Below are 27,747 nucleotides of genomic sequence, written 5' to 3' on the forward strand. Positions count from 1 at the left end.
CATAGTTAAGCAGTTTAAATTTTATTGACCTCCCAGTTTTTAAAAAAAGTTAAATTTAAGGTCACACCTCTAAGTTTGATGTACTATATACAGATCGTGCAGAATATGAGTTAAACAGATACAAATTAGTCCATGCCCAAAAAGATATACTAGGGTACAGAATCATCTTCATAAATACATATAAAATTCTTGTGTAGAAGCGAACTGTCCAGGTTTTCTGAGACACTTTTCTAAGTGAATCAAGGCACAAAATGTACATACACCATTGTGAATACACACATTCTAGACTTTGTGCCTCTGACATAGCCCAAGGATTTAGCTTCATGACTCTTATAAAACTAAATGTACTGAATGAGATTCTGCTTCTTGGGTGAAAAACCACAGGAACTATAAACATCATGTAGATAATTACTCCAAAATATGGAGAATACAAATACAAGCACTTTATTTTAAAAAGCAAACACAAAAGACTGGTGTAAATCCAAGTGTTTAAATGCCTCCGTTTTGGATAATTTAATTAAGAACCGATACAAGTTTGTTCCCAGAAGCTAATGCATCACTAGTCTCTACTGAGGAAAATGAGTTCTAAAAATTAACATGGTTTTCAGTAATTCAAATTTCACTATTTATATAAAAACCTAGAGAGACCAATAATATCCAGTAGCTTCAAAAGATAAGCTAAAGATTCTTTGATGTAATCAACTTTACCAATGTTTGTATGGGTGTGTTTAATATATACACAAGGAAAATACACTCACTCTATAATTTCTTATAAAATAGCAAGTAAGGAGTAGAAGTAGGAGATGTAGAAGGGGAAAGAGAATTCAGAAAGTCCTTCTCTTCAGTAACTTTGACTTCAGAATCATCAAAAAGCAACCACTTCCCCTCATACTCCTTTAAGCTTTGCACTACGTATGAAATTTTGTTCTCAAATCCACTAATATTAATGCCTGTTTGGTCACTGGATTCCTTGTTTCTATCAGATTCATGGGTCCCAGTAGTATCACTAGTCTCAGAATTTCTATTTTCAGCAAACGCTGTACTAGCAACCTTATCAGGATTAGAGGCTTTGTTGTATAGCTCATAATCTGCTTTGCTCTTTTGTCCTCCAAGAAGTCCAATAGCTTCTACATTTTTTTTGTTCAAAACTTTACTTGGCTGTGTATTTCCACCAACTCTAATTGACACTTCTTCATCATTATAATTCTCAACCACACCCCTTGCTTCCTCCTCATTCAATGGTTCTGGCTTACCTATTTCACACATTTGGTCAACCACAAAATTTCCTTTATCTAGTTCTAAACTGTTAAGGTCAGTGACTTTAACAGAAGCAGTGTAATGCCCACTACTAATTGTAATACCACTATGCATCACAACCGCAAATAATCCATAGCTGTCGTTAGTTGGCTTTGTGCTCCATTCTTCTAGTGACAATTTAAGAGGTGTCAATAAAGGAGTGTTGATCTTGGAAAGTCCACCACCATAACAATCAAACCTTTGGGAGGAAAAAAAGAAAAGGTTTCCTGCAGTTCTATTTTAAATTCAAAATGTTATACCCCAATCTGAAACCAAGTAAAAATCTGAATGAACCCTTAATATCCAGTGTTCATATATCAGAAAAGCAGAATCAAAACAAGACCCCAACTTTGAATAATATTTATAATATATGCAGAAACAAAAAAATACTTAAATAACTGCTAATATTCAGGCATTTCTGTGGAAGAAATAATTGTATTTTTTCCTTTATTTTCCTAATTTTGTGCAGTTAAGAAAATAAATGGTATTTTAAATAGACTGAACCGGAACCAAAAATGTTACGTTTTGGGTTTTTTTTTAAGGCAGGGTCTGTCACCCAGGCTGACTGCAGTGGTGCAATCATGGCTCCTTCTGGACTCAAGTGATCCTCCCACCTCAGGCTCCTCCTCCTCAGCCTCCTGAGTAGTTGGGACCACAAGTGCCCACCACCACGCCAAACTAGTTTGTGTATTTTTTGTAGAGATAGGGTTTTGTCATGTTGCCCAGGCTAGTCTTGAACTCCTGGGTGCAAGCCATCCATCTCAGCCTCCCAAAGTGCTAGGATTACAGGTGTGAGCCACCCACGCCCAGCCCATTTTAGTCATTTTTAGTGTGAAGTTTTTCTCTACCAAAATTTGGGAAAGTAAATAAAATAGTATTTTATACTATTAGCAAAGGGAAGGTCCACTGAATAAGGGGCTATATGTTATCTTTTGACATAATCAAGTGTGAGAGAGCTACTGTGAAGCCCTCGTGGTAATTTCAAACAAGCAACTAATGTACAAAGGAGTCACACATACAATGACATTACACCTGTCAGAAAAAAACACAGACTATCCAAAACAATCAGCATTTTTTTTCAAACTGTTGAAAGACTAGTTTGATTTCCTGGCTTACCTTAAAACTAGGAAGAATTTAGCCTTTCCCGCCCCTTCAAAAAAATCTTGATGTATACAAAATTTGTTCCCTGCTTTAGTCAGTTCTACTGAATTCTGCTACTAACATCTAAGAGGGAATGAATATGAAAAGATGAATAAAGAAACTGGCCGGGCATGGTGGCTCACGCCTGTAATCCCAGCACTTTGTGAGGCTAAGGCAGGTGGATTGCTTGAGTCCAGAAGTTCAAGACCAGACTGGGCAACATGGTGAAATCCTGTCTCTACTAAAAATACAAAAAATTAGCTGGGCATGGTGGCATGCACCTGTAGTCCCAGCTACTCAGAAGGCTGAGGTGGGAGAACCACCTGAGCCTGGGAGGTCAAGACTGCAGTGAGCTGAGGCTGTGCCACTACACTCCAGCCTGGGCAACTGGAATGAGACCCTGTTTCAAAAAAAAAAAAGGAGAAGAAATCATACTTAATAGAATATGTATTCATATCAAAAGGATTTAAGTTGTTTCATTTTTACAGGGAAACTGTTAATAAGAACAAAACTTTACTGAAGCAATCTTTACAATCTACTTCATTTCAATACTTTATATTCCTACTATTACAGCATTTTCAACAAGACTTATCTTCTACAGCAGCTCATTTTCTTCATATAGTTCTTATTTACAATACTTACTCCAAACCACTAGCAGCAAAGCACTTCAAATGAATAGTTATAACTTCAGGCATTTTGTCAAACAAAAGACTTCGTTCAGCTTCAGTATAATGATGGCAGTTTTCACAGAAATATTTATCTTCTCCTACAATCCTTTCTACTGAAGCAAATTGTGAAATTGCCCATCTCAGGGTCTTCATTTCTGTTTTTGGCTCTGGAGAAACTAAAAAAAAAGAATCCTTTCACTCAAATACTTCTCTCAGGCATTCAAAAAATAAACCACAAAGTTTCATGTTCAAAATTAGCATTTAATTTCGATTGACCGACCCATTCCTAAATAACTAAAGAGATTTTTTTACTTTCAGAAACTACTTTCATAAGTGCATCCTCAACAGTATACATATCTTTTAAATATATTTGATCGGCCAAAAAATATGATAGACAGCAAAAACAAAATAAGCCTAGTCTGTTTACATTTAATTGCCAACTTTCAATATGTGATAGGCCTGTCTCATGATTATTTCCTATGGTATTTCCATATTTTGTGGTATGCTCTAGACACAACAGTGGCTCAATTATTGTGTTAAAAACAACCTCAGTAGGCCAGGCGCGGTGGCTCACGCCTGTAATCCTAGCACTTTGGGAGGCCAAGGCGGGCGGATCACGAGGTCAGGAGATTGAGACCATCCTGGCTAACGTGGTGAAACCCCGTCTCTACTAAAAATACAAAAAATTAGCCGGGCGTGGTGGTGGGCACCTGCAGTCCCAGCTACTCAGGAGGCTGAGGCAGGAGAATGGCATGAACCCAGAAGGCGGAGCTTGCAGTGAGCCGAGATCACGCCACTGCACTCCAGCCTGGGCAACCGAGCAAGACTCCATCTCAAAAAAATTAAAAAAAAACCTCAGTAGCTCTGAAAGACTCAGGTTCCCAAAAGTACACTTATTAAAGCATTTCAGTTTTCCATTCTAACACACTCTACATCAAAATCAAGATGTCACAATTTCCCAAATGCTAACCATTTGTAAGTGAAGCCAGATAAGCAGAAAGGTTACATTAGACACTAAAAGCTAGCTTTTTTCCCCTCCCTAATTACACCAGCTACTATTAAACTTTGTGTTGTTAAAGAATTATAAATATTCCATCATGGTCCACACAAGACTCCAATTTTGCTTACTTTCAGAACTCTCCTCTACTTTGGAAAGCTCATCTTCTTGTACTGGCACACTGATGTCTTGAAAATCTTCTCTTCTTTCTGTTAAACTTTCACATTCCAAGCAACGCGTCCTTAATACCAGCTGACCTTGAAATAATTTCTCCACTAGCTCAAAACCAATTTGTTCTTCACCTAAAATGAAAATAGGAAAATGTAAGTCTATACAGATTAGTTTCTCATTATAGTCCACATAACCAATTTTCCATTTAAATAAAGTATATCATGAATAACAGTTCCATTTTCATAGATCAGCTTATTAGCATTATTAGCTTATTAGAGGTACCCTATTAATGAAATTTAAGGTCCCTGTAAAGATAAAACTGACTATGAAATTACTAACTGTCTCTAAAAGAAGTCAGTTGTAGGCCGGGCACAGTGGCTTAAGCCTGTAATCCCAAGACTTTGGGAGGCTGAGGCGGGCAGATCACCTGAGGTCGGGAGTTCAAGACCAGCCTGACCAACATGGAGAAACCCTGTCTCCAGTAAAAATACAAAATTAGCCGGGTGTGGTGGTGCATGCCTGTAATCACAGCTACTCGGGAGGCTGAGGCAGGAGGATCGCTTGAACCCGGGAGGTGGAGGTTGCAGTGAGCCAAGATCATGCCATTGCACTCTAGCCTGGGCAACAAGAGCAAAACTCTGTCTCCAAAAAAATTAAAAAAATAAAAAATAAAAAAAAGTCAGTTGTATTGTAACTCCCTTCCTACAGACACCTCCCCATAGAATAAACCCAGAATAAGGATGACATTTTTGGTAAAACTATTCACTATATCAATATTACACATTTTCCCTGATATCTGTAGATCTGGACAAAACTAGGTAAAAATCTAGTTCAAGTATCGTGTAACTTACAGTTATGCACCACCTACCAACGTTTCAATTATTTAACAATGGACCGCATATGACAGTAGTCTATGATTTTTACTGTACCTATGTTTACATATCTATGCTTAGATACGTCTTAGATACACAAATACCATTGTGCTACAGTTGCCTACAGTATTCAGTAGTTACATGCTATACAGGTTTGTTGCCTAGGAGCAATAGGCCATGCAAAGCTTGCCTGTAGCCCATAACAAATTCATAAACTTTCTTAAAACATTATGAGACTTTTTTGATTTTTTTTTTTTGGCTCATCAGCTATCATTAGTGTATTCTGTGTGGTGTGGCCCAAGACACTTCTTCCAGTGTGGCCCAAGGAAGCCAAAAGATTAGATACCCTGGTCTATACCATATAGGCTAGTTGTGTAGTACGCTCTAGCATCTAGTTGTGTAAGTACACCGTGAAATTCACACAATGAAACAGCACATTTCTCAGAACATATCCCTGTTGTTAAGCAATACATGACTGTACTTAGTCTTTACTTTTAAAATTTCACTAAATGCAATGTCCTTCATCAGTTTATGTCAAACACTGCATAAAGGGAAATGTACTCTTAAATGTACATTAAAATATACTGAACTTCCCTACTTTATTATTATTTGTTTTTTTTTGAGACAGAGTCTTGCTCTGTCGCCCCCGGCTGGAGTGCAGTGGCATAATATTGGCTCACTGCAACCTCCACCTCCCAGGTTCAGGCGATTCTCCTGCCTCAGCCTCTCAAGTAGCTGGGACTACAGGCGTGCGCCACCATGCCTGGCTAATTTTTGCATTTTTAGTAGAGACGGGGTTTCACCATGTTGACCAGGCTGCTCTTGAACTCCTGACCGCAGGTGATCTGCCCGCCTAGGCCTCCCAAAGTACTGGGATTGCAGGTGCGAGCTAACATACCTGGCCGAACTTCCCTACTTTATAAGCTATAAGTTAAAATTACTTTAATGACATTACACACACACACATACACACATATATATGCATACAATATATACACACACACTAATCTAAGCATAGCACTTAAAACACCATAGTTCACATTCAGTGTTAAATTTCCTTCTCTTGAAACAATTTTAGCCAGAGATTATATTGTACATGTATCTAGGAAGAGAAAATTCTAATTCTGTAGCTGCTAATGCTTCTACCTATCAAAGTCTAAGAATTATACTAACCTTTGTTTATGGGTTTAACTTCATTAACATTTACAGGTGTAACAGTATTTCCTGGAGATTCAAGTCCACAACCATTAGTTGTGTTATCACTTTCACACTTCCCCAAGTCCTCTTCAGGATCACATTCATTTTCTTTAGATTGTCCTTTGACTCCTTGGTTTGTTGTTATTTTTCCCAGACTACAGAATTTAGAAAGAATGCTGGGTTGCTTAGTTGCAGACTTTAACCAATTTATTTTAACTCTTGATTTCTTTTGTGAGGGTCTTGGACTCTCATTTTCAGAAATATACTTGGGAATTATTTTAGGAGGACTCTCTAATGTATCACTTGTAGCTTTTCTTTTTGATCTAGTTTGTCTCTGGTTCTCTTCCAATGACTGGTGTTCCTTGGATACTTTAACTTTTTTCTTCATGTTACCAAATTCAGTGTCACTTTTTCTTTTCCCATTTCCTTTTGGGAGTTTTTCTTTAAAGTCTTCAGAATGCCTCATACTGTCCATCTCCATGCTGTTAATACCACTCATTTCCTCTTTCGGATGAGGTATTTCTTCTACCTTAGTAGGTAATTCTGCCACATTTTTTACTTCTTCTTTTTTTAGGAGTTGGCATGTTTCTTGAATGTTTCCCAAAATACATTGTAATACTTCCTGTGCATCATGCTGTAGATATCCTTCATACATAGGGTTGAGTTCCCTATAAATAAAAATTTCCATTTCATCTATTCTAGTTTTGAAGATACAGTACATAGTCTATATAGAAATTAATTCATGTAAGGAAAATCATAAATTATTTCATTTTTTAAATGTCAAGACATTTATTCAGCACTAATTTGGAATTTCTTACCTGTAACTAAAAGTAAGAGTAAATTGTACCCTATTTTCATTATAATACTTTGATCCTCTTCTAAATATATTAATAACTAATACTTAGATAATGCTTACCATACACCAGGTTTTAGTCAAAATGTTTTTTATCTCCTATGTATACATTATCTTCACAATAACCCTATGAGGTACTATTATCACCATTACTGACAGATACAAGCACTAAGGCATAGACAGGTTAAATAACTTGCCCAAGGTCACAGAACTACTTAGGATGAAAAGCCAGTATTCAAACCCGCCCTTGGCCACCACGCTACAATGGCTTTTTTTTTTTTTTTTTTTTTTTTGGAGACAAGGGTCTTGATCTGTTGCCCGGACTGGACTGCGGTGGCGCAATCTTGGCTCACTGCAACCGCCGCCTCCTGGGTTCAAGCGATTCTCCTGCCTCAGTCTCCCGAGTAGGTGGGACTACAGGTGCAAACCACCACACCCAGCTAATTTTTGTATTTTTAGTAGGGGCAGGGTTTCACCATGTTGGCCACACTGGTCTTGAACTCCTGACCTCAAATGACCCACCTACCTTCACCTCCCAAAGTGCTGGGATTACAAGTGTGAGCTGTGACCGGCCTACAGTACCTCTTAACTAAGGTATAGCAATATATTGCACCTAGTTCTATTTTTAAACTAAATGCTTAAGTGATTGTTTTAAAGACTTGCCCTATAATTGTATTTGAATAAGGCTATTTTATATGTAAAGTTTCATTTTTAAGAAAATACCAAAAAGCAATCTAATCCAGTTAGCCAACAGTTCTCCTCTAATCACATATAAAAATAGAATATTTGGAATTTACAGTTCTTACACATATTTTGAATATAGTCCTATAATTCCTAATGTGAAATCCTTAGGACCACGCATTTAGAAATTCAGACATTTTCAGATTCAATGATTATATGGCATGTAAGTAAAATATTTATCACCGACTTGATATGGGAGTACTCTATAACTAAACACATTACTACTTCTATAGAAGCATGTATGAATATTCACGTTAGAGATAAATATGAATGACTATAAAAAGCCTCATATAATATGTTCAGATCTAACGAATTTAGCACCAAATTTATGAAAAAAATTTCCAGTATTCAGAGTCTCTGGGATATAAAGGACTGTGGACCTAGAGTTTCTACTTTCCTTGCCCTTTATTCCTGTTTCTTCACATGTCATTCTCCTCCAAGGATATAAACAAGTAGCTAAATTGAAACCCTAAAATTATATTATAGGCTATACCTCAGTGTGTTAAGCAGTCGCCTTGGCTGAGTGGCAAGTTCATCAGTATATTTCTCTGGATTTAAGAGAAAACTAGCCTGGAGCTGTTCAACCGAAATGATTAAGGACTGTAAACTGCATATCAATTCATAACTTGCCAAAGAATCTTCTTTGCAATTTCCCTGTCAAGAAAGAAACACACAAACCAATAATTTTATGAACAAATTAAGTACCTTCCCCCTTTGTCTTTGTCTCACTTAAGAATACTAGGTTTTCTAAGTTGCATAATAGCACTAATTTTAAGGGATGTACAAATAAGCCTTATTTTTTATTTTTTTATTTTGAGACAGGGTCTCTGTCGCCCAGGCTGGAGTGCAGTGGCTTGATCGCGGCTCACTGGAGCCTCAACCTCCTGGGCTCAAGCAATCCTCCACCTCAGCCTCCCAATTAGCTGGAACTACAGGCTCACACCACGATGCCCTACTAGTTTTTGTATTTTTAGTAAAGACAGGGTCTTGCCATGTTACCCAGGCTGGTCTCAAACTCTTGCGCTCAAGCAATCCACCACCCACCTTGACCTCCCAAACTGCTGGGATAACAGGCATGAGCCACCACGCCTGGTCTTTTTTGTAATTTTAAGAGGAATTATGAATTACTATTTATGTGAATTACAATGGTTTTTTAATTATGGAAGTTAAAGATTTCTTTAAATACACTGTATTTAAATTTTAACTCAATTTGAAAACACAATGGGTAAATAAGTTGTACATGGGTATGACATATTGTGATTATAGTATACAGTAATATATAGTATACAAGTAACAAAAGTTTGATACACAGATTACAGGAGCAAACATTGTAAAAGGGAATTATCTAGTTAGCCACCTTGAAAGAATGAAAAATAATTGCCTGACAATAGCTCGCTAACAGAGAAATAATCTTTGTCATCCACCCCCCCCAGTCCTCTTCATTTCCAGGCAAGTAAATTTCCATTAATTTACTTTTGCTTTTTACATTATTTTCTGTTCTTTATTTTTCTTACTTTGTCTTTTTGATTGGCTTCATCCTTTAGAGCTTCTTTCTTCCTTGAAATAATATTAAATAAGTGCTTTACTCCAGATTTAAAACCGGGACAAAAATATAATACCTATAAAAAGTGAGATTGTCTTAAGTGTTTACTGAACAAACAATACACGTAAAATCATTAAAACAACATCATGCTTTCTATAGAGCACTTTTAACATGTATTACCCTAAAATTCTGAGATTAAGTTTTGTGTCAAAATTTGTTCTCCACTTCATCAGTAGTAGCCCAGTGTCTTCCCTCATTAGCACAAAGCACTGCACCTGGGCAGATATTGCTAAGACTTTAAGGTTACAAGGACACACAACACAACGCCAACGGACACACAACACAACGCCAACATTACTTCGAAGGGATAAGACACATATCACACTGTAGCACCAGGAATCAGAGAAAGAAATTAAAGGTTTGACCTTCCACTTAAGGTCTACTCAATTTTGCTATCCCACCTTTAGTCTATCATTTTCTCTTACCCCAAAGGAAGTTTAATAACATGCAACTTATTATTTTAGCCTATTCTGGTTTATTAACAATCAAAGGCAAAGACAGTATGGACATTAAAGTCCTCCAATAACTCAAAAACATTAAATGCTACATCAATCTTTGCCTACTAAAGCTTTATGATATAGCAAAATTGTCAATTTACCTGAAGTATACTATTAAGATAGCAAGTATTGCCGAGATTATTCAGTCCCACAAATGGTAACAAGTTTTCTCTCTTCTCACAGTTTATAGGTGAAGACTGTGCTGCAGGAACAACTTGATCACTATGAAATATAGAAGGGAGAACGATAATCAAGTAGTTATCTTAAAGAAACAAGGTGAAAATATTACTTCTGTAGATTTAGTCTTTTCCCAAAAGTTGTATAATCTGAAAAGTATGTGAATCTTGTTCAGATGACATTTTAAGAAATACAGGCTCAAAAACTGCTATATGCCCAGAATAAAAGTTTTAAAAGCATTTAAAAACATTATTACACATAACAAGCCACAGAACAATTCCCTTAAAAGGATGTTAATCCTATTTTACAGAGTAGAAAATTGAGGAACTGAGAGACTGTGATTTGTTTCATCTACTTTGACATTTTAATCAAATAGTTTAACTGAACAGAAACCTGGGAATAAACTAACCATGACAATATTTGGGAGAGGCTGCACTAAGTAAGATTCTATTAATAAGAATTCAGAGGAAAGAAAGTCTATGAAGAGAATTATATATGACTTCCTGCTGGTAAAAAAAAAAAAAAAAAAAAATATGTAGCTATCCCTCACTTAAAAATAAAATGTTCAGAATGTGGGTGTGGGGGCATTGACATGTAATTCCAGCTACTTGGGAGGACTGCTCGAGCCCAGGAATTCAAGACCAGCCTGGGCAACACAAGGAGACCCCATCTCAAAAAACAAATGCTTTAAGTTTACTATTCTTTTACTTCTTTAACAACAACAACAAAAAACCACTAGGTCCTTCCAGTATTTTCATTTATTTTACGATTGCTAGCTATTATTACTCTAGCACCTCAAAGTATTCAGAAGTATGAATGCTGATAAACAAAAGCTTCACTCTCACAAATCTCCTCAACTGGTTATTGATAGCTATTAGGAAATTAACACATGGGACCAAATCCACCTTAGTCACCCAGCAGAGTGCCTATATGTTAAACAGGGAAGTAGTACAGACTCCAGCTAGAGCTGCTGGTGGTGGAATAAAGTATTCCACTTTGTTCTGATTTATTTTCTGTAGCTAAATAATTTATTTGCATCAAAAGCATTACTTATTTTTAAGTTTATTTTTATAATTTGCAATCATATGCCTCCAACAGGTATGACTAGTTACATGACTACAGTTTAAAATGTCTTATAACTGTCAAGTCTTCTGAACCAAACAAATATATATATATATAAAAAACCTTTTACCCCTACACAGATGTTTTGCACTACAAATAATCAAATTTAAACTCAGAAAGACAATTTTAGTCAACAAATATTTCTCCAAGTTAGTCTAAATGGCTGAGCAGTGTTCATGAGTTAAACATTATGGATGTGATTCCTACGGGGAACCACCAGTTTTGCTGTTCCTACTATAAACTGCTAAATTTGACTAAGAAGTACACTGAAGCGTACTTTTTTGTGCCGCTACAGACTATCAAGTCAGACTGGAGTTGTCAACCAAGTTCACTGCTGCTTCACTGTAGAATTTTTAAAGTACAGAAATGTAAGATACATACATTTCAGATGCTCTATATTCAGAAGCTTTTTCTTCATTTTCTTGAGAATCTGTGAAATCCAAAGCTCTCTTAGTTTCCTTTTTCTGAAAAAACTTTAAGGAAAGTCTGTTTTTCTTTGAAGGGCTACCTCTTGAAAGTCCATTACTTTCACTAGGTATGACACCAGGCATTTTTTTCTTCAAATCCCAAGGAGTGTCAAGAGTTAATTTATAGAGGAAAGTTGTAATCACCAATTATATCTGTTAATCACAGAGAAAGTTTCATTAGTTTTTGGTTATCAGTTTTGGCAACAAAATCATCAATTTTGAAAACAAATTTACCAAGGGAATGGTACAAATTAGAAATTAACATTTGAAAACCTAATGCCTGCCAATAAGCACTCAATATTTATTGCTTAAATGAAGAAGCATACCACACTGTTCTTAAAGAACAAAAAACAGAAGCTACTGAATTTTTAAAATCAGCCTGCTATGGATTAAGGGTCGCATTACAAAATATCCTATTTAGTAGACCTACAGTAAAATAGTATAAGTAGTAAAAACTTATTATTTCAAGGGCCGGAAGCGATGGCTCACGCCTGTAATCCCAGCACTTTGGGAGGCCGAAGCGAGTGGATCACGAGGTCAGGAGTTCGAGACCAGCCTGACCAACATGGTGAAACCCCATCTCTACTAAAAATACAAAAATTAGCCGGGCGTGCTGGCGGGCGCCTGTAATCCCAGCTACTCAGGAGGCTGAGACAGGAGAATCCCTTGAATCCGGGAGGCGGAGGTTGCAGTGAGCCGAGATCGTGCCATTGCACTCCAGCCTGGGCCATAGAGCAAGACTTCGTCTCAAAAAAAACAAAAACAAAAAACTTAATATTTCATTATAATGATTCATTCAGAAAATATTGACTGAGCACTACCACCTCTAATTCTCAAGTACAAGGAATGGAAAATCAAAGTAGTGCTGGACGATGAGTCCTCTCTTCCAATGCCTTTTCTAGTTATTAACATGAATACATGAAAATAAAGTACCTAAAAAGCTTATTAAAGAATAATTTGCATTCAAGGCATAGAGATGGTGTTAAGTTATACCTAAAACCGTAAGTGAAAGATAAAACACAAGCAAAGTTGAGACCGTGATACAAAAAACTGTTCGATGCACTTTGTGTAAATCCAATTCTTAATGCACTAGAAACCACAATACTCGTTTTCCAAACTTTTTAAAAAACTTTGGATTTTAAAAATAGTGCTTTGAGTAGGAAAAAAAGATGATTTGGTTTGCCATTTGCAACTTTCCCACCCTGTTTTAAAGTAAAACTTGCACATGAAAAAAAATGGCAACATTTGTAGGAGTGTAGGAGTTAATATTTTCTACATCAGGCCTATTTTTCAGGATATGGGAGGAAAAATTATCTGACTACAGTATTACCATAAAATTACTTAAAGCCCAACACTTCAGCAACGAGTTTCAAATTTAAAATGCAGAATAATAAAATGAACTACACAAGACTCACTCAAATTTCATCCTTAATAAGCATTTCACATGGCTGACACTGATCTAGGAATTCATACTGAACTCAGCACTGAAACCATTTCTGAGACCCAAGTCAGGAAGCACTGGAAAGCTGATCCATCTCCCCATTCTGTCTCCAACTTCACTTACTCTCCTGTCTACCTAATGCTTCTGAGGAAGCGCTGTCTTCTGAATGATAAACCAACCTGCGCTAAGTTCTCAGGGATCGCCAAGCATTAATGATTCTGATAAAAGGTTTTTCTCGAGAGCCAATTTAATGGATGACAGAAACTGCATCTCAAACCGACAGAGTAACCAGACTACACAGAAGGGAAGAATGATTAGGCAGGTGAAATAGCGGATCGTCAGCTTAATCAAAAAACCAAACCTCCTAGCCCCTCAAAGCAAAGCTCACACCGAGAATGTAACATTTTGCCAGGTGCAGTATCTTCCTTGCTATTTCTTGCTCCTGGCTTTCCTTGTAACTGGGGGGGCTGTTACATCCAAAATATTTCTCCTGTAACTAAATCAACTTTCGCAGAAAGCACGACGAATCGACCATTATCTGTTGACAGCGTGAACACTCAGTCCCAATAGTTTTAAATTCTTTATAAGATGACACGACTCGATTCCGATTTTTCAAGAAAAATCTACAAGGACATCTTCGCCAAGGTTTAAGACACGCGGCGTTCTAAACACTTCTTGAAAAAGTGTAAGTGAAGGAAAATGCGCGGTAAAATTTCGCAATTACCGACACAGGGCAACCTGCGTGGAAACGTTTCTTTCTCCCCATCCTTCACCGCTCTCGGGAACGGAAAGAAAGCTGGAAGGACGAGCAGCGACCGGGCTGCCCGGTCGGGGGAGGCTGGCGGCGGCGTCCTCGGCCCACACCCCCGCGCCGGGCGCCCTCGCCGCAGAGTTGGCCTATTTACGCCCAGCCCGCACCTGCCTTCTCGCGTCCCGGCGGCGGCAAGACAGGCGCCACGCCCGAGGCACACACGGCTCCCCCTGGCAGGTCGACCAGGGTGCGAGGCCAACACGGTCCCGGGGTCTCCCCGGCAGCTCCTCTCCCGCGCCGGCCGAACTTGCCCCCGCGCCCGGGCGCCGGCCCCTCCTCCCAGGCCCTCCTTACCTGGTCATGGCCCAAAGCGAAGTCCGCGGCGGTGACGCCGGCAAGTCCAACCCGAATGAGTGTGGGTGCGACAGGTGAGTCCCTGCCCCGAGCCCGCCGGGTCCCCGGCCCCAGGAAAATCTGGTCGGCTCGCCCTCCCCGCGGGGTAGTGACCATCCGCTCCCAAGAGCGGGAACCCCGACCGCCGCTCGCTGCCGCCTTGCACCAACACCAACTACATCGCGGGAGCGGCGCCCATCTGCGCCCGCCCCGGGAGAGCCAGGAGCGCAACAAGCAGCGGCCCCGCTCGCCGAACGCCTGAACCGCTAGGGTCTTTAGCACTCCGCCACCGAGGGGAACTTGGCGCGTTTTCCTCAGTCTCAGGACCCCCGTGTTTTAGCCTCCGCCCGCGCCAGCGCTGCGATTGAACGTGGCGTCCTTTGAAATTGCCGGTTCCAGTCTCCACGCTGCAGAGACACGAAAGGCAGGAGCCGTCTCGCGACGGCCACTCGCCCCTGGCACGCACGGGCTCCGGAGCCAGCTGGGACTGTAGTTCCCCAAAAGCCTAACGGGTTCCACAGTTTCAAACAACGCAGGCACAGAGCCGGGCAGCTCGTGCGGGTCCTCGCTGAGGGCGCGCGCGAGGTGCTAGCGGCCTGGCTGGCGGGCTCGAGCCTCACACCCTTTTTTTAACCATTCGTGCGCGCGAGTTGAGGGAAAAGCGTACGGGTCGGGAGACGGGACAGAGAGCAGACGGGATGGGCCACCGCCTCGAGAAGGAGCCCAAATCCACCAATCCATGATGAACAATCCCCAAAACCGCGCCTCCCACCGCCCGGGGGAAGCCAATCAGAAGTACCTAGACCAAAGCCAATTAGATGGGCGGGAGCAGCAAGCCCATCTAATAGCAAAAAAGAAGAAAGGTGGGCTCCAGCCAATCATTGTTCGACATACGGAGTGTTCCTCAGGCGCGGTGCCCCTCCTTCCGCTCTCATTGGCGCTCGAGTGCGCGCTTTCGCTGCCGACTGTTAAAATCTTGTTTGGCGTTTTGTTAATCCTCGACGGTGGGACGCCGCGGAGGGTGCGGCTTCCGGAGCGAGGCCCTCGCGGTAAGCCCCGCCTCCGTTCGTGCGTACGCGCCCGGGCGGGGTTACCAGGAGAGCAGCTTCGGAAAATGGCTGCCCGGCTGGACGCCGCCGCGCCTGGGCTTTCAGTTCGGAGTCGCGGCCACACTAGGCCTAGGGCCATCCAATGAGACAAGGCGCTGCCACGGATAACAATACATTCTCAGGCGAATGCTGTAGAGCTGAGGCCCGGTCCTCAGCCCCTGCTCGCCTCATTTTCGCCTGTTTACCCCTTCCCCTTCTCGGCCGCAGGAGGAAACGAAAGAACAGTTTCAGGCCCAGCTCCGGCCGCGGGAGCTTCCCAGGGTTCCCGCGCGAGCCCTCCCAAAGGGTTCAGGAGCGGCAGGCAGGCCTCATCTGGTTGTGTGCTTCCTTTTGTGTTTGTGTGCCTGCTTTGGTGAGGTGACCTCAGCTCAAGTGCTGCAGTTAAGCAGGATACGTTCAGCCCAAATCCATTTAATCAAGTATTTTTAAGGTGCCTACTATGTGCCAGGCATTTTTCAAGGCGCGAGGGATGTAAAGGCATTCCCTGTCATAAAGGAGCATTACATTCTGGAGAGGGAGATATAAGTGACGCTAAGATAAGTGATAGATACGATAGCCTGGAAAGACCTCTTTGAGTTGACATTTGAGCAGAGCTGAATGAAAAAGCTTGGAGGAATCTGAGGGAAGAATGGTGCGGGCAGAGAGAACAGCAAGTTACAAACGTCCTGAAGCTTAATGTGCTTGGTGTTTTGAAAAGAAGCAAGGAGGCCAGGGCGCTTAGAGCGCAGTCAATTTGGGAAATAAGATGGGAGGAGATGAGATGAGTGAGAAAGGCAGGACCCTGGGTAAGCCGAGTAAGGAGATGGGAGTCGTTAGATGATTCTGAGCTGGGGAGTGGCGGGATTACACGTTGACCTTCAAGAGTACAAGCAGGGTCGGGCGTGGTGGCTCACGCTTGTAATCCCAGCACGTTGGGAGGCCGAGGCGGGCTGATCACTTGAGGTCGGGAATTCGAGACCAGTCTGACCAACATGGAGAAACCCCGTCCCTACTAAAAATACAAAATTAGCCGGGCGTGGTGGCGCAGGCCTGTAATCCCAGCTACTCCGGAGGCTGAGGCAGGAGAACCGCTTGAACCCAGGAGGCGGAGGTTGCGGTGAGCCGAGATCGCGCCACTGCACTCCAGCCTGGGCAACCAGAGCAAAACTCTGTCTCAAAAAAAAAAAAAAAAGTACCAGCGGAAAGGTCAGCCAAGATGCTGGTTCAGTAAGCCAAGGAATAAATTATGGTAGTCTGGAATAATATCGTGGGATGTTGAAAACTGGTAGGGTTCAAGATATATTTTGAGCACAGCCAACGAGCTCTACTGATGGATTGGCTGTATGATAATGTAAGAAAAAACAGGTCGGGTAGCCAGGGGCGGTGGACCGCTTGAACCCAGGAGTTCAAGATCAGCCTGGGCAACATGGCAAGACCCATCGCTACAAAAAACTCCAAAAATTGGCCGTGCGTGGTGGCACGTGCCTGTAGTCCCAGCCACTCGGGAGGATGAGGGAGGAGGATCCCCTGGCTGCAGTGAGCCGAGATGCACCACTGCACTCCAGCCTGGGCAACAGTGTGAGGCCCTGCCCTCCACCCTCCCACCCGAAAAAAGAAAAAAAAACAAAGAGTAACGATTTTTTTTTTTTAACCTGAGCAACTCAGTGTTGGTCCTTGCTAAAATGGGGGTCTTAGTAGGCTCAATGGGAGGGATCATCGTTCTTAGAATATTAAGATTGAGGTGTTTAACGTACAAACAGATGTTGAACCAGCAGATCACGAAATACACAAGGACAAGATTAGAAAATGTATATAGGTCAGTCTTAGCCATTGTGCACCACAGAGTGGCAGTGTCTCATTTTCTAGTACTAGCATAATTATTGCTACTTTCAAACTCTACGAGAACAGATAAGCAATTCTACTTTCCCATATTCCTGAGATCCTATTGTCTGCAACCACTATTCTTCCTGTACACAATGTGTGGTATCAGTTAAGATTCATTTGCGGAAAATAGAATCCATTTTAGCTAGTATAAACACAAAGGTATTGAATACTTGGGAGGGTTGATTAAATAGGCTCTAGATTAGTTTTTCAGGAATGAGTCCCAAAGTCTTCCCAGAACCAGGCCACCAAGGAAGCAATGACTCTTCTATGATCAGGAAATGACGTCTCTGAATCACACTGCTGCTGCCATGCCTAGGAAACCTCCACCATCAGAAAGCTGCGTGCACCACTGACCCTAGAACCACACTATACCCACTATGATCTGCACCAGGGCCATGCATATCCTACGTCCCGTCTGTCAAGGCCCACAGGACAAGTGGCTAGACACTGAGGTTTCTGCTAATGCTGCTTCAGAAAAATCAAACACCTCCACAACTGTGCTTGTCAACAGCAATAGCAGAAGCTTGGTGTGTCTCTGGCAATATGATTAATGTAAAAATTTAATATGCTTCTCATTCTTTTGCTTTCAGTCAGTTGTTTGTGGGAGAAATTCTAGCCACAGTTCTTGCCTAGATGAGTTTTTAAGCCCAGAAACTTTTTTCCTAGTTTCTGTGTGCTCCCCAGCTACCCCACTCTTAATGACAGCTAATCCCTTTGGAAACAATGGGATTTAATAGGTTCACAGCATTCTCAATCCTATATTTGTCAGTCTTGTGTGGGTAAATGCCAGGCATATTTCCTTCCAAAGTTTCGCAGGCACTGTTTCTGTGTACAGTCATCCCTTGGTATCCATGGGGGATTGGTTCCAGGACCGTTATGGATATCAAAATCCGAGGATGCTCAAGTCCCATATATAAAATGGCGTAGTATTTGCATACAACTTATGCACATCCCACCTATACTTTAAATCATCTCTAGATTACTTAATTACCTAATACAATGCCTACACATCATTCACATGGATTTAACATAGTATTTAACACTTGGCACGTGGCAAATTCAAGTTTTGCTTTTTGGAACTTTGTGTACCTTTTTCATAAGATTTTTTGATCTGTGGTTGGTTGAATCCATGTATATGGAACCCATGAATGTGGAGGGCCAACTGTACTTCAGTCTAAAGGTATAGAAGAAGTGGGATTTTTTTCCGCCCTTTAAATCTTCAAATTATGAAACTCTTATTTTTATTTTTTTGAGATGGAGTCTTGCTCTGTCCCCCAGGCTGGAGTGCAATGGCATGATCTTGGCTCACTGCAACCTCCACCTCCTGGGTTCAAGCAATTCTCCTGCCTCAGCCTCCCAAGTAGCTGGGATTACTGGTGCCTGCCACGACGCCCAGCTAATTTTTGTATTTTTAATAGAGACGGGGTTTCACAGTGTTGGCCAGGCTAGTCTCGAACTCCTGACCTCGTGATCCACCCGCCTCGGCCTCCCAAAGTGCTGAGATTACAGGCATGAACCACCACGTCCCGCCCAAATTATGAGACTTTTAATCCACTTGGATTACAGACAGAATTTCTCCTTTAGCAAAACTGTATTCTTTTCCATTTCTACATGCAAATTGGTTACTTCTGGCCTGAATTCATATCTCATAGAACTTGGTTTAAAGTGTCAAGAAAAAGCCAGCAAATACCAAGTTTATAGATATTTCCAGCCATTTCCCTTCGTGCCACAATTTTGATTGGCGTGTGATCTGTCTTCTAAAGCTGGCAACAGGTTTACCAAATGTCTGGCAACTGGAGAACAAAGGTCACCAGTTTTCCATCTTGCAGTATCTGAGTCTTTACCACCCACTGCCCAAATGCTTCCACTAAAAACCACATTTCTTTTAAGGTTATGTGTAGCACAAATTTATAGGAACCAAACTCTGCATCTGATAGGAATAGGTTTGTTTATAAGTAACAATATTTTTAAGTGTCCTTAGCTAAAATTAATATTCATTTCTTTATCATGTATACATAATGCAGAAGTAGGCAGTCTAGATTAGTATGGTGATTCTGTGACCATCAGGGACCTAATTAATTTCTTCCATTCTCAACATGTGGTTTCTACCTTTCGGTCCTTTATAGCTGTTTAAATTCCAGCCATCATGTCTACAGTCCTATGCAGGAAAGAAAAAAGGACAGAGATGACCATGGTCCCCTCTCTTTAAGGATACTTCCTGGAAGCTGTACACACCATTCCTACTTATAGCCCATTGGCCAGAACTTAGTCATTTGACAACATTATTCTGGGTGGCCATATACCCAACTAAAAATCAGGGGTTATAATATTAAGGAAGAAGGATAGAATGGATATTAGAGGACAAATAGCATTCTCTGCTATGCCTCCCTTACCAGGTTAAAAAAAAATCCCCAGCTGGTGAAGATATCCCCAAAAGATGAAAAATGGAAAAGTACTGTACAGCTTTTGGTTCCTTGAAAAGAGAATGTGCTGGGTATCTGTTTGCCCTTGTGGTAGATATGGAGATGAGCTGCCCAGATCCCCCTTCAAGGAGGGACTTGCTCCCAAGCTGCAAAGAGTACCTCCAGTTGTCAGTTCCATCAGACTCTGCTTCAATCGCAGACAATGGCCTTGCCCACAGTCATGCTCTCTGCAGCCTAAACTGGGTGATTAAGCAAGGCTGGACTATAAAGGCTCAGCCATTATGGCCACCACTGGACACCTCTGATGGGCAGTATTCACTCCAGAGCTCTTAGCCAGGCTGGCCAAAGCTTTATTGGACCTGTACTGGAATTTGACTTCATTCTCTTCCCAGTCCTACTTCCTCTCCCTTCCTTTCACATCTTATGCTCCAGCTTTGTCTCTCTTTGCACCTGCTCCTCAAGAAGCCTGCCTGCAAGAATTAGTACGAGGATTGGTTGGAGAAAGTAGACAACCAGATGAGGTTTGGGAGCTGAATTATAGACTACCTAGCAGGTGGTAGGTGAAGCATAGTCAGCTCCTGGCACAAGGTAATGGTCCAATCAGGATGATGTACCAGGTGGAAGAGAATGCACTTGCAGGTGTGATATATCTGGCAGTTAACATATATGGTGGAAGTTGTAGCTATAAGAATAATAGAATTGGATGGCTATTGCTAAACTCCATTGGTTACAGAAAAATAAAGAACAGCTAAGGGTAGGTAATAAGCAATTGAAGGTCTGGTGTGAAAGCCAGAGCACCTGTTCGTTGCACAAAAAACAGCTCTCATCTGCAGGGGAAGGGCGGAGAAAGCTGAGCATCAAGACTACTTTAGAGTGGTCAAACTTAAAAGATGGTTAAATGCCTAAAATAGGTCTGTTGTGTCAAAGTCAGGGTCATGGTTGAGAAAATCTAGCACCCTGACACATGGAGGGTCCATCTGGGTAGTGATCATGAAAATTTTGATTCCCCAGGCTCCTCTGAAGCCTGCAGTGTGGCCCCTCCTCCCTACTAAGAGCTATCACTTTCCTGTACTAGAAGACATTGCAGAGGCTTCTACTTGAAAGGCATGTTCTCCCTTCCACCAGCACTCACACCTGTCATCTAGCCTTCTAGCCAGTAGATCTATAATTAGGGTTAAATCATAGCATAACCTAGTTGGGAAGGTGCTGTGCCTGATGGGTAGAGGTAAAGGACTGTTCCCCAAAGAAGATGTAAGACCTAGACAAGCACGTACCAACAGGAGCTTCAGAAGAGTACATGGGGCTGGATTCAGATGATGCTTAAGCAAGGGGAGCTGGAACATAAAATTGAATGGGAAAGTTATATTGAATTTGGAGTATTCTCCCAAATACAGGATTTAATATTCTGCCAAGGACCCCCAAGAATTGACGTGAACATTCACTAACTACTACAATGGCTCCTAAAAGCATGGGAAAAGAAAACGAAATGCTAGGAGTGCTAGGGCAGGCAGGTGGCTCAAAAAGGGATTAAAAGGCTCACAGAAATGGGTCTGCTGGAGTGGATATATTACGTACGCCTGGAAGGTTATGATCATTATGTTCTGAGGGAAGGCCCAGAGGACACACCATTTACCAAGGCCATTAGGGAATGCACTGGTGCAAAGGACATAAACATCACTAAAAACCTCAGTGGTGGCTCTCTGCAAGCCAGGACTGATGGTAGCAGAGGCCTCCCAGACTTTGACTCACTGATAGCAATGGAGATGATAGACCCCAAAACAATACTGGCCAACTGGCAGTGCTTAATTACTAGAAGCCAGGAGGTCGCAATTATAATGACCTACCAAGGGGACTTGAACCTCAGAGAGTTATAGAAATGGTTACTAGATGGTGGCGTCTTTAGGGGCAAAATAGATAGACAACCAACTAAGCTCTATTATTTTGTACCAGTGGGGAAAAAAAAATTAAGGATAGATGACCAGGATGCTAAGGATAGTCACCCAATAGTCAATTCCTTAGTTTCCAGACCAGAGCATTTTTAGACCTGGAACCCATTGACTGAAGAGGCCAGGAGGAAGGACTTTGCTATACCTCAACAAGTATAAATGGTAATGGTTTCCTCAGTCCTTCCCCAAAGGGATCTTTAGTCATTTACTTGGGTAATTGTACCCTGGGGAAATGGACATACCCAAACATGCCAAGGATTGTGAGACAGAGGGTATGAATTTAACTTGTTATCCACAGACCACAAGCATCATCGTGGCCTTCTGTTATAATGGGGGCATAGAGAAGCCAGTTAATAAATGGAGTCATGGCAAGGTCCGGCTCAGAGTGAGTTTACTACTGGATCTGTGACCACAACTAATTGTCATTTCCCCACTCTTCAAATGTATAATGGAGTTGTCATTTTTGGCAATTGATGCAAATGCATTAGGACTTTTGCCTATGGGGTAAAAGCTATAATGGTGGGGAAGGCCAAGTGAAAGCCTTTGAAACTGCTTCCCAGCTCCAGAGAAACATGGCACAGTCTCTTAGTCAGCTCAGTCTGCTATAACAAAATACTATATACTGGGAAATTTAGACAACAGACATTTACTTTTCATAGTATTGGAGGCTGGAGAGTCCAAGATCAAAGTCCCAGCAGATTCAGTTTCTGGTGAGAGCTCTTTCTAGCCTGCAGACAACCACCTTTTTGCTGTGTCCTCACATGGCCCTTTCTCAGTGTGAGTGTGTAGAGAGGGAATTCTGAATTCTGAATTCTTCCTCTTACTATAAGGATACTAATCCCATGGTGGGGGCTTTACCCTCATGACCTTCTGTGTTCCCCAAAATTCATGTTGAAACCTAATCCCCAGCATGATGGTATTTGGAGGTGAGGTGTTTGGGAGATGATTAAGGAATGATATCAGTTAAAGAGACCCCAGAGAGTGCCCTCACACTTTCCCCAGGCTGAGATGCAACAAGAAGACACCTATCTTTGAACCAGGAAGACTTCACCACATACAGAATCTGTCAGTGCCTCAATCTTAGACTTCCTAGCCTCTAGAACTATTAGAAATAAATTTCTGTTGTTTATAAGCCACACAGTCTATGGTATTCTGTTATAGCAGCCCAAATGGACTAAGATATAATCTAAACCTAGTTATCTCCCAGAGACCCCACCTCCAAATACTATCATACTGCGGGTTAGGGCTTCAACATATGAATTTTGGGGGGACACATAGGAAACACATACAGGAAATCAAACAATATTATATCTCAAGAGAAGATGGCAGGAATTCGTGTCACTCTTAAGATTTTAAAGGAAACAGAGGTGCTGATTCCCATCATATCTCTGTTTAATTCACCATATGGCCCTGCAAAAATAGATGGACTCTGAAGGATGACAGTAGATTACTGCAAGTGCAACCCATTAGTAGGCCTGATCGCAGCTGTCATGACAGATGTGGTGTATTTGCTAGAGTTGATTAATACATCCTCAGATATTTGGTATGCACCACTGATTTTAGTGAATGCATTCTTTTCTATTCCAATCGTGAGAAAGGATCAGAAACAGTGGCATTCCATGAAACAGACAAAAGTGCACATTGGCTGGATGTGGTTGCTCATGCCTGTAATCCCAGCATTTTGGGAGGCCAAGGCAGGAGAATTGCTTGAAGCCAGGAGTTCAAGACCAGTGTGGGCAACAGAGTGAGACCCTATCTTTACGTTAAAAAAAAATTAATTAGCTGGACGTAGTGGTGAGCATCTCCCAGCTACTCAGGAGGCTGAAGTGGTAGGATCGCTTGAGTCCAGGAATTTGAGGCTACAGTGAGCTACAATTGTACCACTGCACTCCAGCCTGGGTGACAAAGCTAGACCCTATTTCTTTTTATTTATTTATTTTTTTTGAGACGGAGTCTCACTCTGTCGCCCAGGCTGGAGTGCAGTGGCGCAATCTCGGCTCACTGCAAGCTCCGCCTCCCGGGTTCACACCATTCTTCTGCCTCAGCCTCCCAAGTAGCTGGGACTACAGGTGCCTGCCACCACACCTGGCTAATTTTTTGTATTTTTAGTAGAGATGAGGTTTCACCATGTTAGCCAGGATGGTCTCGATCTCCTGACCTTGTGATCTGCCCGTCTAGGCTGCCCAAAGTCTATTTCTTTTTTATTAAAAAAAAGTACACATTTACGGTTTGGTTCCAGGGCTATATTAACAGTATTCCTGCCCTCTATCATAAAATAGCCTGAAAAGATCTGGACCTTCTGGACATCCTGCATCACGTTGATCTACTACATCAATTACATCCTCTTGATTGTGCAGGATGAGCAAATTATAAGTTTCAGGAGAATTAAAGAACTGAAAGTGTACATGATTGGTGGAGATGCAAAGGAGTGTACAAAAGAAAGCTAAATCCTCATCTTCTGTATTGGGAAATCAACAAAATGGTAACTAAAAAATCAAGAAGAAGAAATATAAACATAGTTGTTTTGTTTTGTTTTGTTTTGTTTTGTTTAAGACAGGGTCTCTGTCGCCCATCCTGGAGTGCAGTGGTACAATCACGGCTTACTGCAGCCTCAACCTCCCATGCTCAAATGATCCTCCCACCACAGCCTTCTGCATAGCTGGGACTACAGGCCCACTCCACCATACCCGGCTAATTTTTTGGTGTTGTTTTTGTAAAGACAGTGTTTCACTGTGTTGCCCAGGCTGTTCTCGAACTCCTGAGCTTAAGTGATCCACCCACTCCAGCCACCCAAAGTGCTGGGATTATGGGTGTGAGCCACCATGCCTGGCCTAAACATGTTATTTAGACATGTGAAGGTAAATACCAAAGAATCAGTCAAAAGTTGAAAATGGTTGCCTTGGAGGATAGGAAGATATGTTGAAACCTTTAACTCATGTACATGTATAACTTTGAATTTTTTTTTTTTTTAGAGACAGGGTCTTGCTATGCTGCCCAGTTTGGTCTTGAACTCCTGGCCTCAAGGGATCCTCCTGCCTCAGCCTCCTAAAGTGCTAGGATTATAGGCATGAGCCACCACACTTGGCCTATATATAACTTTGAAGAAGGCAAAAACCTTTTTTTAAAAAAAGCACTGTAAATGAATTGTTTTCTTATTTCATCCTTTGGGAAAGGTCAGAGCAAATGGGCACAATAGGAGGAGGAGAATATTTTGGATTAGAGTGACGATTCTTCTGACATCGTAGTTGTAAGTTAAAGAAAGGCTCAGTGTGTGACCCATTGGCCTTCATCCAGCATTTTTAGTAAAGGCAACCAACCTCGAAACAACTAGTGAAATCACTATTCAGTAATTAAATTTAAACAAAAGATTAATCCATAAACTAAAATCTGTTTAAAAGGTAAAAATTCAGCTTTTCTGGCTGCTTTAGAGGAAAAAGGAGAACATAAAAATAAAAAGCTAAAATCCACTTGGCTTCAGAATTTTCCATTCTTTTTCAGTTTCTAGCCCCAGGGTCAGGTGGGAGGACCTCTCATGCCTATGAAAGGAATGCCTTGCCGCACCTTCCTTAATGTTTGGTAACAATTTAGTGGATGAATGTCCGGTAAGTGGGCGGGTGCTGAGGGGGATGCAGGAAGTCTCATGAGCCTATTTATATTTTACAGGAAGAGTCTGTCTTTCTCATGCCATTAACATTCTCTTATTCTTTATATGTTTAAACCATCCTGAAAAGAGACCTACACTTAAACTTCAACAATATTTTTTCCTTCTCTGAATAAAATTTGCTATAATAAAATACTAGGTATTTGAAGAGAAAATAAATTATTATTTTCTTTTGAGTATCATGGCTTAAAGACCCATGGCTTTTTACAATCTTAACTTGCTTTAAGAATAATTTTTATTTCCTTTTTGAAGCAAAAAATAAATGGTCACAGTTTAATATGTGGGAACTCCTTTTCACTAGCTTCTGGGTCCTCTTACGTTTTGAAAGCATCCTTACCTTCTGGCAAATTCCAGGTCCATCTTTAAAAATATTTTCTAACTTGAGTATGTCATATAACATACTTTTTTTACCATATTATATGTTTAAATCACAATATTATTAAAGGTTTATAAACCTTAGTTTTAAAAAATAAATCTTATTTAAGCATGTCATAATATACTATTCATTTTATATTACTTTGCCATTTTATGTTGGACTTTGTTTCTTTTATTATTATTATTTTTTGAGACAGTCTTGCTCTGTCACCCATGCTGGAGTGCAGTGGTATGATCATAGCTGCAGGTTTGAACTACTGGGCTCAGGTGATCCTCCCTGCCCCAGCCTCCTGAGTAGCTAGTACTACAGGCACACGCCACCGTACCCAGCTAAATTTTTTTTTTTAAGGACGGAGTCTTGCTGTGTTGCCCAGACTGGTCTCTATCTTGCTTCTAGCCTCACGGGCTCTAGGCTAGCTGTCTTTGCTCACTCCTCAGGGTAGGCCAAGCTAACCATGGGGGGAATTTTTTAAAGCAAGAATGATAATAGTCCTTCCCTAAACCTGAGTTTGGGAACTGAAACTGCCTTTGTCAAACTAATAAAAGGCCAAAAGATTAGGATTATGAGAGGGGCCTGAATTCTGCTAGAATGTAGGCATAGTTTTAAGGTAGAAGGCAGGACTCAGAGGCGGGACTCAGACATGGGACCAGATTGAGGTCTAGCTAAAACAAGGCCAGGGCAAAAACAGCTTTCAATCAGACATGTCCACCAGTGTGCCATGTCAATTTACCGTTGCCATGGCAACACCCGGGTGTTACTGCTCCTTTCCATGGCAATGACCCAATGATCCAAAAGTGACTACCCCTTCCCTAGAAATTTCTGCATAAATCACCCCTTAATCTACATGCAGTTAAAAATGGGTATAAATATGACTGCAAAACTGCCCTGAGCTGTTACTCTCTGCCTAGAGGTAACCCTGCTCTGCATGTAACACCGCCTCTTCAGTAAAGCTGTTTTCTTCTAAAGTCCTTAAAATAAAATTTTAAAAAATGTAAAAAAGCTGTTTTCTCCTACCTCTGACTTGCCCTTGAATTCTTTCCTGGACAAAGCCAAGAACTCTCGTGGGCTAAACTCCGCTTTGGGGCTCACCTGCCTTGCATCAGTTTCGCCAATCTCTTACTGTCAAGCCTAGAGGTCACAAGATTTTACTTCCCCAGTTGCTGCTATAGATAACATCACTATTATAGAACCCAAGATTGTTCTTCTTAGATGTTTGTCAGACTTTTGGCAAATGATTGACCCCACCCATACTGTGACTCATGACTCAGCCAGTCCTGCGCCCCCACCAGAGGGGTACACAGTGCACGAGGATTGTTTTCCACACCCCTATGATTGCATCCCCAGCCAATCAACAGCATCCATTCCCTTGTTCCCTGCCCACCAAACTATCCTTGAAAAACCTAACCTCTGAGCCTTCAGGGGGACTGTTTTGAGTGATAACTCCAGTCCTGCTTGGCGCCTTGCAATCATTAAACTCTGTACTGTAATACTGTGGTCTCAGTGAATTGGTTTTATCTGTGCAGTGGGCAGGAAGAACACGTGTGGCGATTACAGCATCTGGCCCTCATTTTGGACTTTGAAAACAGCCCGTGTATTTTTCAATTAAAGAAATATACAATATACAGTGTACAGTATACAGAAGTATATAGGCTCTAATATGAGGATTGTGTGATGGTTATGATGTATTTTTCCTTCTTTCAGCCTAAATACCTTGGAATTAGGTTTTGTATAGGTCTTGGTATGGAATCACCCCAAAACTTGGTGACTTAAAGTAACAATTATTCCTCACGTTTCTCCGCTTTGGCCGCATAGTTCTGCTGATCTTGCTTGGGCTCCCTCACTGGCTACATTCAGCTAGTGGGCCAGCTGGGCCTCTCTCTCCCTGTGATTACTCCGCCTCAGGAGGGCCGGATCTGGCTTTTCCACGTGGTGATGGCAGCAGCATTCCAAGGGGGAAAGTCCCATGTACAAGCACATGCGAAG

The 27,747-nt window shown here is 41.5% G+C and overlaps 1 protein-coding gene across 3 annotated transcripts; it reads right to left on the reverse strand.

Annotated features, from left to right (window-relative positions):
* USP1 (ubiquitin specific peptidase 1) lies at positions 1-27,747 on the reverse strand. 3 transcript variants are annotated; one of them, XM_055091891.1, is made up of 9 exons: positions 27,554-27,747; positions 11,716-11,954; positions 10,137-10,257; positions 9,450-9,554; positions 8,429-8,589; positions 6,318-7,009; positions 4,233-4,403; positions 3,079-3,280; positions 1-1,495 (listed from the first exon to the last, which is right to left on the reverse strand). In XM_055091891.1, exons 2-9 carry the CDS (start codon positions 11,883-11,885, stop codon positions 760-762), a joined length of 2,358 nt encoding a protein of 785 aa, XP_054947866.1. In that variant the 5' UTR covers positions 11,886-11,954; positions 27,554-27,747; the 3' UTR covers positions 1-759. The 3 variants fall into 3 exon arrangements, with proteins under 3 accessions (XP_054947866.1, XP_003809204.1, XP_003809203.1); XM_003809156.6 differs by lacking the exon at positions 27,554-27,747 and adding an exon at positions 15,186-17,036; XM_003809155.5 differs by lacking the exon at positions 27,554-27,747 and adding an exon at positions 14,348-15,418.

This window comes from Pan paniscus, chromosome 1, assembly GCF_029289425.2.
Source record: "Pan paniscus chromosome 1, NHGRI_mPanPan1-v2.0_pri, whole genome shotgun sequence".
NCBI lineage: Eukaryota > Metazoa > Chordata > Mammalia > Primates > Hominidae > Pan > Pan paniscus.